The sequence below is a fragment of the Corvus cornix genome, chromosome 15 (assembly GCF_000738735.6).
Source record: "Corvus cornix cornix isolate S_Up_H32 chromosome 15, ASM73873v5, whole genome shotgun sequence".
NCBI lineage: Eukaryota > Metazoa > Chordata > Aves > Passeriformes > Corvidae > Corvus > Corvus cornix.
Window position 1 is genome coordinate 11,942,874 of NC_046345.1, and position 13,910 is coordinate 11,956,783.

A 13,910-nucleotide genomic window follows, 5' to 3' on the forward strand; every position below is an offset into this window, starting at 1 on the left:
GATTTTTAGTGCTTTTCACAAATAAATCAGCAGCCACAACTGCTGAAGCCACAACAAAACACCTCCAGCTCCCCAGCAGCTCCAGCCAGGCACAGCCCCAGCTCAAACTCCAGACTCTTAGCCCAGGAGCAGAACAGCCAGGATGGAGCCGATGGATTCAGAACCTCCTCCTGTCAAAACTCTCAGGAAAGAGCTCCCCACCTCAAGAAATTTCTAAATAAATCTGGCTGAACCAACACTTCTGCTTTGGGAACAGCTACAGTCTGTCCATCATCAACGCTCCAGCAGCCACATGTGCCTGGATCTCCTGGAAATTTAATCCAGATCACTCCCGAGCAGACTTTAAATGCTCATTTAGATGGTTCCTAGCTGGGCCATGTCTATAGGGAGAGAAATGCATTTTTCCATCTATTTCGTGGTCCCCTCTGTGTGCTGAAGCCATGGGCCAGGTGCAGCCCAGGATCTGACACTCCTTTGAGGACAATCATCCATGTCACCACCAAATATTAACGACAGATTGCATTTGGGCACGGTAAGAAACCCAGGCCCAGCACCAAACACACAGCATGGAGCTGGAGAGGCAAATTCCTGATGGAAATGCCCTCTGAAAGCAGGAACAGCACTGCTTCTACTGGGCAAGAGCTTTAAGATCGTCATAATTAACTAATGATAAGCTAATTATCTTTATCTGTTAGCTACCCACGCACCTTTCTGTGCACAGCAAGTGAGGTGTCTGCATTTCTGTCTCTAAAGACTTCAGCACCTCAGTCCTTCCTCCTCAGTTTGCCTGATGTCCATGAACCCAAGATCCCATCGGCTCTGAATGAACTGGATCAGCCCCTTAACACACAAACACAGAACAAAACATCTCCTTAAATCCAGCTTCACCTTTCTTTGTTACTGGCTAATCAAAAGGGCACTGGCACAAGCTGTGCCATGCCCACCTCTGGAAGTGTTCCAGGCCAGGCTGGACAGGACTCGGAGCACCCTGGGATAGTGGAAGGTGTCCCTGCCCAGGTGGCACTGCAGGAGCTTTAAGGTCTCTTCCAACCCAATCATTCAGGAATATTGACTCATTCAACCCAAAGATTCAATAATTGGTTTTATCTTGCAAGCACAAAAGGAACTCTTAAAGCCACCCAAAGCCTCCAGGCTGAGCTCTTCTGTTCCCAAGGAATCTCCTGCTGAGCAGAGCCAGGCCCAGCGTTTCCCTGGGCTGCTCATAAAAAGTCATCAGCATTTTAAACATACCTCAGACAGCTCCTCTGGAGGAGATTAAGTGGATTTAAGGACAAAATTTTGGTAGGAAAAAATAAATCCCAGCATGAGGATTTCCAAATGAAAAGCAAAGCCTCCTTGGGATGTATTTTCCCATCCAAAATACTACACTTCCAATGGGGAATGTGCTTACCAGAGGGACACACTTTGCACAGCACAGTTTTTACAGTAAATTGCTTTTAAAAGCCAACATTTTCCCAGCTTTGGGGTTCAGTTTGCTGTTAAAACATGAAAAACATTTGTCTGTCATGTCCCAGGGCCAAACCCTCTGAGTCTGTCAAATTTGTTCCACACGTGTGAAATGGATGTTCCCCAACCAGACAGGGAAAAATTTTTCATGTCACTGCAAAGCTTTCCCAAAATACCACCATAAAATGGGAAAAAGATGCTTTGGGGGCAGAGAAAGACCAGCCCAGCCATGGAAACACCCCAGTCTCACCTCAGACACCCTTGGAAATATCTCCCCAGGTTCTTCCCTGCAGTTCCCAAGCCCACTCCCCATTTCTCCAGTGCTCACCACTCACCTTCCCCCGAATTTTCACACAAGGCTGGTTTCAGCTTTTGATGAGAGTAATTCTGGTTTGGGGCATTTTGTTCTCCACTGAAGCCTTGTTATGTAAAGCTCTGTGCAGAACTCCTGGAACACGCATGTCCTTACGTCACCCAGCTGGAAAAACAGCTCGAGAAGGAAACCAGAGGGAAGGGGACAATCTGGATTTGATAAAAAAGATTGGTTTTTTTGGTCATCTGAAGCCAGCTGTAAATCCTCAATTGCTTGAGTTTTGATTTGACCTATTTGCATTCTTCTCTTCCTCACCCTTTTCTGGAGGAAGGAAGTTGCATTTAGATAAAATAATTTATTGTGAAGTGATGCTTGAGAGCAGGGCTGGACCACAGGAGGGAGCAGAGTGACACAGAACTGTGGGATCGTGGAATGGGTTGGGTGGGAAAGGACCTTAAAGCTCATCCAGTGCCACCCCTGCCATGGGCAGGGACACCTCCCACTATCCCAGGCTGCTCCAAGCCCCAATGTCCAGCCTGGCCTTGGACACTGCCAGGGATCCAGGGGCAGCCACAGCTGCTCTGGGCACCCTGTGCCAGGGCCTGCCCACCCTCCCAGGGAACAATTCCTTCCCAATATCCCATCCAGCCCTGCCCTCTGGCACTGGGAAGCCATTCCCCCTTGTCCTGCCGTTAACCCAAACTACATCAAAGAAGCAACATTTGGATTTGACCACCACAAGGCCGAGGTGTGAATCAGCCGGTGCTCGTGCTCCCAGCTCCCTGCAGGCACCACCCTCAGAGCACCGCAGGGATGGAAATGAAACATGGGATGAGATGAGCTGCCAGTGCCCAGGATCAGGGGAGCTGTCTCTGGTCTGGAAGGAAAGCAAAGAACATCCTGCAAATCCTCATTTCTCACCACCAGCCCTCGCTGCGGGACACCGCATTTTGCTCGGCCCCTCCACTGATGACTCATGGAATGGGTTGGGTTGGGAATGACCTTAAAGCTCATCCCATTCCACCCCTGCCATGGGCAGGGACACCTTCCACTATCCCAGGTTGCTCCAAGCCCCGTCCAGCCTGGCCTGGAACACTTCCGTGAATTGTGCTGCCACGGAGCAACACAAAATTGAACTGAAAGGCAAGACTCACCCCTAGCCCATGCTGCTTCATCCCACTCAGGAAAAAACACCAAAACAGGCATTTCTGCCCCAAAGCAGTGCAGATTTGGGAAGAGCATCCTTTGCCCCATAAAGGACAGTGCTCCTGCACACCCAGCACTGAGCTCTACTGGGAAACACCTGGAACAACGCAGGGAGCAGTAAGAGATGGGACATTTTAGTGCACACCTTAAATCACAGCTCAGTGTTCCTGGAGAACTTCTCTGCCTCTCACACGGCGTGGGCAGGGAGCAGCACAGGACCGACACAGCAACGCTCTCATTCCATCTCAACTCCAAAGGAATCTGGCTTACAACTAAAAAAATACATCCTGACACCAACACAGGGACTGATTTACCCACGACAAACAGACCCACACCCTGTGCAACGAAAGGTGCCCGAACAGAACAAATCACCAGCAAATTTAACTTTTTTTTTTGTATTAAAACTGAGTAAATCTGAGTCAATCTGGATTTTTTAAACACCTGATAAAGCAGGACGAGCCCCACACTTCATCCACCTCCAACCAAACCCTGCAGGTCTGTAGCAGTGATGCCTGCAGGGCAGATTCCACACGTGCATTCCTAATACTCCTCGGTGTGGGGTCAAGCACCCCCTCCCCACCCCGGGCAGACACCCCACTAGAGCAGCCCCTCCATTGCTCCCCAGCACACAGGGAAGCCCCGGGGATCCATCCGGAACGCCGGGAAGGCCACTAACCCTTGTGGAATTTATTCAGACAGGCAGCGTTGCAGAAGGAGCGGAGGGATCCTGTCTCCCAGCAGCCCCTACCCTTCATCCCCACCGCGGGATCGCTCTCGCCGAGGCTGCCTCCTACATGGCTGGGAGCTTTAGGATGGAGCAAAACCCACAGGAATGCAGAGAGAAAGGCACAGAGAAATGTCCTTATTCCAGTGCCACATTTCCCATCATCCATCCCCGGCACATGCTGCTAGCAGGGCACTACGGCTCCATCATCAAACCAGCCTCGTACCAGCATGCACCACGGAGCAGCCCTTAACTCCATCCCTGCCGGAAAACCGCCTCATCCTGCCAAAAAAAAAACGGGATAGAGAACGCCACCTGCAGCCCCGTCCCGCGGAGGTTCGGATGGGGCCGGCTCCGGAGCGGTGCTGTTGGATATCCAGCCCCAAACCCCAAACGGATGCTGGTTTTTGGGGAGGGAGGGGGAGATTTGGAAGCTTGTCCCTTTAAATGCTGCTGGAGGTTATTTTTAGGACATTGGCTTAAAATAAAGATCAGAGTTTCCTTTTTTTTTTAGTCAGAAAGTCCATTATCCATTTTACTCACTCGGCCACATTTCACATCCCAACAGCTCCGTAACAAACCCCCACGGAGGCTCCTCCAGCCCTGGCCCTCCTGAGATCCATTTTCTCGCCCCTCCATTCTGAAACCATTGGATTTTCCCAGCCTTAATTTTCCCAGTCTCGAGGGAATGAGTAATTCCAGAGGAAAAATGCGGCACAAATCCCAATCCAATGTGAGCCCAGCGGCTGCAGCTGGGAGCTGCTGCGTGTGTGCAGCGGGATCCAGAGCACGGAGTGGGAATTGGGAATCTCCAGGACCCACATGGATTAACAGTTTGCATTTGATCATTTTTTTCCCACTCCAGATGGATTACAAGGATTTTACAACAAGATGGAAAGGTTTCTATTCCAGCTTTTAAGTTGGAGCTACTCTGTGGACACATTTAAGTACAGAGGCAGGGACTGTGCAAGAATTCCAGGTGGAAAAAGGAGAAATTCAGGAAGATCACACTATCTTTACACTGTGCATTCAAGACAGGGAAACTAATGCTGGCAGTGCACATACACACACAAATTCTATTGAATTATTCGCATATTTATTATGGTTTGGGTAAGAACCAGCAGTTTTTAATGGGAAAACGACCACCACAAGAAATTGGATTTTGAATTGGAGAGGAGGGGGAGGTCTTGATGGGATTTAGCTCAAAACAAGCATTTCCAGCTCTGCTATCAGATCCAAGGACCTGCTGGAGGCAGGATGTGGGTTTGGACACTGAGACCAGAGCCAATATCTATCCAGGGCTGTACACACACACATTTATATTCTGTGTCATATCCTCATCCCAGCCCCTGTGGGTGCCTATGATCAGCAGGGATGGAGGAGACACAACTCAGCCCCACTCCTGCTCCAGGAACTCAAGGCAGGATCATGGGAAACAGAACTAAATCCTCTCCCATCAGGATAATATTCCCAAACCGCCACAGCTCTGCATCTTTTCTGCCAGCTGCCCCCAAACTCCTGCTGCCAATATTGAAGTCACACCCCCAGTCACTCATCTGAACATTTGGAAATCAGTCCTGAAGTTCCCTGTTTACCAACAAATTGCAGGTTTATCCCTGGATTGAGCTCATTCTGCTCCAAAGCAAGAGTTACCTGTCCCAGGAACGGCAGAAGGTGCCTGGGAAAGGCTCCCTGCCCTGCTGCTCTCTATCAGGATGAGCTTTCCCCCTTCTTGCCACGGGAAATGCTGGAACCGTGATGTTACTTCTTGCTGAGCAACTGAAACTCAGGAGGTGACTCAGGTGGGAACACGAATGAGGGTATGGAACACCCAGGGCTGGATGAGGGGCCTGGGAAAGGCTGGGATAAACACAATGAATGAGGGCAAGCAGGAGGAGACCATCCATCTCCCCATGGCACACACAGCGTCCCACAACACACTCCCAGATCACGGATCTCCCAGCAACACCACACCATTCACCTTCCAGAAACTGCATCAAATTTAAAAAGCCATTTAAAAATGCAACTTCTACCTGCCAAATATTTTGCCTGAAAGAAAACAAGGGTAGGTCAGAGGATGGCTGCAGTTTGGGTTTAGTCCGACTTCTTTTCCAAGTCTGATGAAATGCCAAACCAAACTGGAGAACTTCAAGAATTCTGTTTTCCTATTCCTGAGCGTTCCCAACAACACTCCCAGCTCCCGCTGCTGCACTCTCCAGCCTGACATCTCCTTTATCATTATCCAGTTAATCTTGAAAACATCCATAATCCCTAATTTTCCAGCATCTTTACAGCTCTGCTATATCCACCTCCCAAATCAACTGATAAAAACATCAGGTGATTGTTACAAAGCCCTGCCAGGATTAGTGAGGCCAAACCACCTCAAACTCCAGCTCATCCATTAAAATCGATTGGAAACGCTTTATTTGGAGCAGTTACAATAACTTCTCCCTGGTTCAGAGGTTCCCTGCACTGGGTAGAATTGTGGAATGGGTTGGGTGGGAAGGGATCTTAAATCCCATCTCGTTCCAGCCCCATGGGGTTGCTCCAAGCCCCAACCAGCCTGAGCACGGGGCAGGGTGGGAGGAAGGGCTGCCCCACACCAGGACCCTCTGGAGACCCCTCACATATGGGAACACCCACCACTTTATCCATTTTTAATCAGTTCAAGTGTCTGACCAACTCCAGGGGCTCTCCCACACCCTTCCAAACCCACTGCACACCCGGAAGGAGCCCGGCCCCACACGCTGCACCCGGAAAGCTCAGCCCTGCTCCTGCCTCTCCCAGGCTGGATTTAGGGAATTACATACTGCGTTTCCCACAGCACCTCTTCCTCATCCAGCGCTCCGGAGGGGAAGCAGGGACGGGGGGTGTGGGATCAGCGCCGGACGGCCCCGAGCCCAGGCCAGCCTTTCCCCGGGATGCTCTCCGCAGGCTCCATATCCTCATTTCTTCCCTTCCCCTCTCCGCAGCTCTCATTCCCCGTGCTCAGGGCTGGGAGTGCCTCCTCCTCCTTCTCTTCCTCCTCCTCTTCCTCTTCCTCCTCCTCCTCCTCCCTCTCCTGCACCTCACTCACAGCAGCTGCGCTGCCTCAGCACATGGAAAATGGGCTCAGATAAAACAGAAACTTGGGAAATGTCACCTTTTACAAGTTTCCAGTGGAAAAGCCCCAAACCAGCCCCTTTTTGAGAACAGCAGGGCAGAGCTGCATGTCAAGGGTGACACACAGACATTCCTAGCTCAATTTCAAGTCCTTGCTTCAAATCTTATGATGAAAAAACCACCTAAAAATAATTCTGGGGACTTGTGCCTGCACTGAAATACCTTATAATATACTAAATACAAGATATTAAATATAATAATTTACTGTATATAATCTAATACTGCCTTGAAATACTCTTTCCAGAAATGCCCAGATATTCCAAAATAAAGCAGCTGTGCTGATTCCAGGTGTTCCTGCTTTGGGATTCGTGTGTTTTGTAGGCAGGGAGTTATTCCCAACTCTCAATTGATCTCCCTGCTTCAACTGCAGGGATTGTCTCTGCCCCCTGCAGACACAACGGAGAAGTGGCCACTTCCCTCTGCAAAAACCTTCAGTGTATTGGAAAACACTCAACACATCTTCATCCTCTGCTGCTTTTGGGGTTTTTAATAAAATCTGATTCTTTCAGGTTTTTTCTAAAGGGGTGGGTGTCCCTCAGCTCCCCGAATTCCTGCTATTTAAAGTATGGTGCCCAAAAAAACCCACATAAATTCACCTACACAGGAGTGAAGTGAACACGTCTTAAATATCACGGAATCATGGAATGGTTTGGGTGGGAAGGGACCTTAAAGCCCATCCAGTTCCTCCCCCTGCCGTGGGCAGGGACACCTTCCACTGTCCTAGGCTGCTCCAAACCCCATCCAACCTGGCCTTGGACACTGCCAGGGATCCTGGGGAATCCACAAACTTCCTGGACAACCTGTGCCAGGACCTCTTCTCCAACCCTTCCTGCTCGTCTCCTCCCTCCCAGGAAAAGCCAATCTCCCCATGCCTACATTGTCAGAGAACTCTTAGGACTTTCAAAAGGAAACATATTCAGCACTTTAAACCTTCTCCAGGCAGGGAGAGAACGTTGGATCTTCTCTGTTGCTCTGAGGGAATCTAAGAAAGAATTATTTACATAGTAAAAAGTAAAGAAAAAACCCAACCAAGTTATAGTGCGGGGTTTTCCTTCCTGACTGAGAAGGATTCCAGCCCCCAGATATCACCAGGAAACACCACTGTACATCCTGAGCAGTTCAAGCCCCTTCTTGCCATCTCCAGGCTGCAAATCTCAATCCAGGGACGCCCAGAATCCAACCTGGTCCAAGCCCAGCCACCAAGGTTGTCTCCAAGGGAACAGATCCCTGAAGGCTCTTCAGCAGCTCTGCCCAACAACTGGCTTTTTCTTTACAGTTTGCTCCTGACTCCATTTATTGTATTCCTCCTAAAAATGCTGCTGCAGTGGGAGAAACCCCACGTGCCCCACGTTGGTGACACTGAATCCCACAGTGTGCTATGGAAATCTGGGATTCTTCAGTTACACCATTCACCCTCGAGACAGAAATCAGTGGAATAATCAAAATATCCTTGTTCTAGTGTAAATAGGCAGTTGGAAGAGCTCACATGTGAGTTTTCCATCACACTCCAAGAGTTCTGCTCCCAGACTGCTGGAAGAACTTGGTTCACCCAGGAGCTCCATCCTGCAGCCAGGGGCTGGAGAGCAGAGGCAGAACCTGGAGGGAATTTGAGGTTTTTTTATTGCTTTCCTTGTTTAAAGCCAGACATTCACCCTCCAGCACATTTTCTCTGCACTGCTTACTGACAAGATGCCAAGGACGGAAAGGGAGCAGGAAAATGCTCCTCTGGGTCAGGCTCCCCAGGGCAGAGAAGGAAGGGAGAGGCCACTTGAGCTGCCTTAAAATGACAGGGAAGAGAGGTGAGAGGTGGGTTAGCTGGGAGCTGAGGCAGGGAGATGCAGTCCCACTGGAAAGGGAATTGCTGGTTCTGTGGAGTCACAACACCAGCAAAACCACCCTGCTCCAGAGGCAGTCCCACAGGCAGAGACAGAGATCCCGACGCTCTCCACGGAGCCCATCATTCCCTGCAGTCTGCAGGAATTACGTTCAGGCAGGAGACCTCTTCCAATGCTCCCCACACAGCACCCAGGAAACTGCGTGCCCCGGCATGGCAGCACCCCTGCTCCATCCCTGGATCCCTCCTCCAGCAGGGAATCCTGCCAGGAACAAGCACACCCTGCACCATTTCTGGGAAGAGGGGAACGGTGCTGCTGGCTGTGCTCACGGGCTGGCTGCAGGTCACAGCTCCGAACCTGGCAGCACTGGGAGCACCAACCTCCCCAGAACCACACAATCCCAGGATCACTGAGGCTGGAAAACCCTTCCAAGGCCATCGAGTCCAAGCCGTGCCTGATGCTCACCTTGTCCCCAGCCCAGAGCTCTGAGTGCCACATCCAGGCCTTCCCTGGACACTCCAGGGATGGGGACTCCAAACCTCCCTGGGCAGCCCCTTCCAATGTTTAACAATGCTTTCCATGGAGAAATTTTTCCTGATGTCCAAGCTGAACTTCCTCTTCATAAACCAACCTCCATGGCGGGAAAAGCTCCTCCTGCAGCATCCAGGACCTTGTTTAAAAAGGATTAACAGCTTTTCTGTCCCTCCATCCTCTCCCAAGTCAGAGTCAGCACTTTACACCACCAGATCCTTCTTGCTGCTGCTGTCTGCATCCAAGGGCTCTGCACAGCTCTTCCTCCCTCCATCCTGTCAGGAGCTGAGGGATCACCCAGTGTGCCGCTGTCGCCACTGTGCTCCTAAATCTAACACCCACCAGACCCTTCAGTGAGGTTCTGGCAGCACTTTAAGCTCCTATCAGCACATTTGGGGGAAAATCCCAAATTGGGTGTTTGTCATCCTGTCATGTTTTCAGTCCTCCTTGTTTTCCCTTCCCTTGCCCAGCTTTAACTGTAAATGAATATTTGAGTTCCTCGTGCATGAGTTACTGCCAGAGGCAGAGCTGCTCCCTGAGGAGATTCATTTAAAATTGGAAACACTCCTAAGAGCTGAATTTTTAGTTGAAGCTACAAATCTAATAACTGAGGTCAAAACTCCCTGGTTATCCATCTCCAGGAGCAGCATCCCTGCCAACATGATGTTATTACAGCACCACGAGAAGTCATTTTCCATGGAAAAAGGCAGGCTCTGGTGCTGCATCCATCCTCGGAGAAGTGGCTCTGCGCTAAGTTTGTGTCTTGCATCCGGCACAGCCTCCTGGGGGAAGCTGGAGCTGGATCCCTGCTCACACTTATCCCAGGACAGGGCTCCTGCGGCAGAGGCTGCTGAGCCCACCCAGGGGAACCAAATGTCCTCAGCCCAGCAGGGCCAAGACCTCCAGCAGACCTCCCAGCAGGAGCAGCATTCCATGAATCCCACCCCTCACCGACGGTTATTACACAACAGAGATTTTCCTCAAATAAATTAAAAAGCTGAGTAGAAAAAAAGTGGCATTATATCCTCTGCAAGTGGATCTTCACTCCCTAGAGTGACAATTTTAGCTTAAAGACTCCAAAAACTCCACAAGAATTATGAATTTCCCAGGTGGGCCGGGGGAAACGCCCCAAAGGAGCCTCTGCTGGCATCAGATTCCAGCGCTGAGAGGAGCCGAGGCACTGCAGGAGCACAGGCACCACAAGGTGCCAGCACAGCCCAGCTGGGTGAGCCACTTCCAGCCTGGAGTGCCGGTGCAGGGGGAGTTTGGGGGTCCCCACATGCTGTGAGCAGCCTGAGGGCTCTGCCTGGGGCTGGGAAAGGGGCTGGAATGCTGGGAGAGGAGGAGCAGCCCTGACTCTCCTGCCGCACTGGAGTGTCCGAGCAGGGTCTGGCTGGCAAATCCCGCTTTTCCAAGACATCCATTAAAGGCCAATTGTAAAGTCAAGCACAGGCAGCAAATAATCTCGGCGCCTTCAAGGCCGGGCTCTCCACAAGGACAGGGCTTACGCAAGAGCTGGGAAACCTCGCAGCAAACTGAGCTTCACGGGCAGCCAGGAATCCATGGAAGCAGCGTGCCAGGAGAGGGCAACCTGCTCCTGCTGCATCGCCTGGGACGGGAGCTGGGAGCAAACCAGCAAGGCTGGAAAGTGCCCGGCAGGAAAGGCCCTGGGGGTGCTGGTCACAGCAGCTGGACACAAGCCCCGATGTGCCCAGGTGTGGCCAAGAAGGCCGAGGGCACCTGGGCTGTGCCAGCCCTGGGGGGGCAGCAGGAGCAGGGCAGGGCCCGTCCCCTGTGCTGGCACTGCTGGGGCACCTCCAGTGCTGGGGCAGCTCTGGGACCCTCCTGACAAGAGAGACCTGGAGGGGCTGGAGCGTGTCCAGGGAAGGGAACGGAGCTGGGAAGGGGCTGGAGCCCCAGGAGCGGCTGAGGGAGCTGGGAAAGGGGCTCAGCCTGGAGCAAAGGAGGCTCAGGGGGGACCTTGTGGCTCTGCACAAGTCCCTGACAGGAGGGGGCAGCCGGGGGGGTCGGGCTCTGCTGGCAGGGAACAGGGACAGGAGGAGAGGGAACGGCCTCAGGCTGGGCTGGGGAGGGGCAGGTGGGATGTTGGGAACATTTCTTCATGGGCAGGGCTGTCCAGCCCTGGCACAGCTGCCCAGGGCAGTGCTGGAGTCCCCATCCCTGCAGGGATTTAACAGCCACGTGGATGTGGCACTTGGGGATGTGGATTAGTGGCAGCCTTGGCAGTGCTGGGGAATGGAGAGATTCGGGTGATCTTGGAGAGCTTTCCCAAGCCGAAGAATTCTGTGATTCTGTGAGTGCAGCATGCTCAGATATCCCATGTACCTTGTCCAGAGGGATGTCAGAAACCCCATGGGGACAGAAGCCACCCGTGGCTCTACAGGTACTCTGTTCCCTCAAGCTGTGAGACGCAGCAATTCCCTGATCCCTGAGTAACAAATGAACATCCAACCCAAATTCCTTTATGTGCAGGGGCAACCCTGAGGGACTCCCTGTGCCCTGCCAGGGTTGCACAGAGCTGTGGTATCCCACCACCAGCCCAAATCCCATTTTCCCTTCTGCGGCCAGGAGCAGGAGCTGTTTGGCTTCATGAGACACAAACATCACAAGGTTTCCTGCTCGTCCCTCATTCCTCTGTGTCCAGCAGCTCTGCCACCTCCCCCTCTGCCCCAGCCCAACCCTCTAGAGATGCCAGACCCATTGAAGGATCAGTTTTCACCCAGTGACTCATTTTTAATTAGCAAGAACTGTTATTGTTTCCAGAGCTCAAACTGGATTTACCTCCAACAGCCTTTTTCTGTGCCAGGTAAAGAAAAAAGCCCGTGGGAATTTAAATGACTGACAATAACAGTGAGATACTGAACTGATTCCCCGAGCTGGGAAGCTGCCCCTTGGTGCTCCCAATTGTATGAAAATCCCTGTTGTGTTGCTAAACACGGCATTAAAAACTACTTAAAGCTGGAACTGGCCTTAAAAATCAGTAACAAGAGTCTGTTCCCAGCACTGAGAGGGAGCTCAGGGCACAAGAGCTGGGGTGAGCAGGACGTGCTGCGGGGCTTTGTCCCCTTCTGCAGCCACATCTCCATGAGGACACCACACCCTCTCACCCTCCCGGGAATCCTCTGTGCTGGAATTGTTCATCCCAAGGGCAGGGACACCTCCCAGGCTGCTCCAAGCCCCAATGTCCAGCCTGACCTTGGACACTGCCAGGGATCCAGGGGCAGCCACAGCTGCTCTGGGCACCCTGTGCCAGGGCCTGCCCACCCTCCCAGGGAACAATTCCTGCCCAAAATCCCATCCAGTCCTGCCCTCTGGCAGTGGGAAGCCATTCCCCCTTGTCCCTCCAGCCCTTATCCAAATTCCATCTTTCTGGTAGGCTCCCCTCAGGTACTCTCATCCTTTGGTTCTCCCAGTGGATAAAGTTTTGCCTTATCTGTGTGTCCACTCCCTTTTCATGTGTCGTTTCTCCAGAAACCTGGGAATCTAAGTTTGGGAATAAGGTTTTCCAGCATATAAATACGATGCATGCTCCCATTTTAGACAGCACCAGCAGTGCTTGAAAGTCCTGATATTATTTTTAGCACAAATATTTTTGAAAGTCTTCCCGAGCTAAACCTGGTGTGTCACTGGTACTTAGGGAAACCACATTTTTTCGCCTGTTGTGAAAAAGAACAACTTTGTAGTATATAAAAGTGTTTTCTTGCTCAAAGCCTTGGCACCAAGGGTGAGTCTCTCTTGGGTCCCTGCCAGGCAAGCACTGTATATTCTCTGAGATCTTAAAAATCCCCCTTCCTGCGTGGGTGCAGAAGTGGGAAGGATGATCCTTGTTGTTCCTTCCCTGCTGCACTTGCTAATATTAACTGGGTTTGTCATTTTGGGAACTTTTAGCTGGAGTTGGGATGAACTCAGTGCAGATGGTCCCTCCTTGCTGGGCACCAGCCGGGCACTGGGAATTGGAATGCTCTGCCTGCTTGGGATAAAGGTGTCCCTGCCTTTGGGGCAAGACGAGCTTTAAGGTCCCTTCAACCCCAATCCATTCCACGATTCTATGACCCTGCAAAGGCTGTTCCAACCTCTTTGGCTGGAAATCACAAAGTGCCACTTGCAATTCCCCAAGGGAAATAATTAGCCCTGAGTTAAGGTGAAATGCAGGTACAGCTGCCCAGGGGTCACTGGTTTGGGCTTTGCAGCCTTGCCAAGTGACCTTAGGAAATTCTTTTGTCAAAAAGATGTGTGGAAGGGAGGAGATCATGTGGAAGCAACAAAAAAAAAAGGCACTGAGAATTAGAGAAAGGAAACACTGATTTCTGAACAGCTGGAAAACATGGAATGATGGAAATCCCCTTACTCAGGCCACGCACTCACAGTATTTGCCCAGGGCACAGGGGGAAAGAGCCATAAATAATGAAATGAGGGGGAAAAAAAGAGATTTAAAGAAACACAGGAGATGAGCATGGGAAAAACATAAACCAGTAACACCATCCACAGCATTGCAGGAAACAAGAATGGATCTGTGGTACCTACAAACACGGCACAGCAGAGACCATTCTGCCCTGGTATTTATCCATTTATCAATTTATAACCAGTTTTGCCCTGCTATTTATCAGCTCTAGCAGTAGCACAATCCTCACCATAGGAATTTATCTCTCTC

The 13,910-nt window shown here is 51.3% G+C and overlaps 1 protein-coding gene across 7 annotated transcripts in view; it reads right to left on the reverse strand.

Moving 5' to 3' along the window:
* The window catches only part of OSBP2 (oxysterol binding protein 2), a 97,235-nt gene that overhangs the window by 45,103 nt on the left and 38,222 nt on the right, over positions 1 to 13,910 (reverse strand). For 2 of the 7 annotated variants that reach the window (XM_039560925.1, XM_039560924.1), the window contains exon 1: positions 3,663 to 3,886. The exons of the other annotated variants lie outside the window; for them this stretch is intronic. In XM_039560925.1, coding sequence (XP_039416859.1) covers positions 3,663 to 3,879 — 217 coding nt within the window. In that variant the 5' untranslated portion in view covers positions 3,880 to 3,886. Of the gene's footprint in view, positions 1 to 3,662; positions 3,887 to 13,910 lie in introns of those variants that run through there. 7 annotated transcript variants of the gene reach the window in all.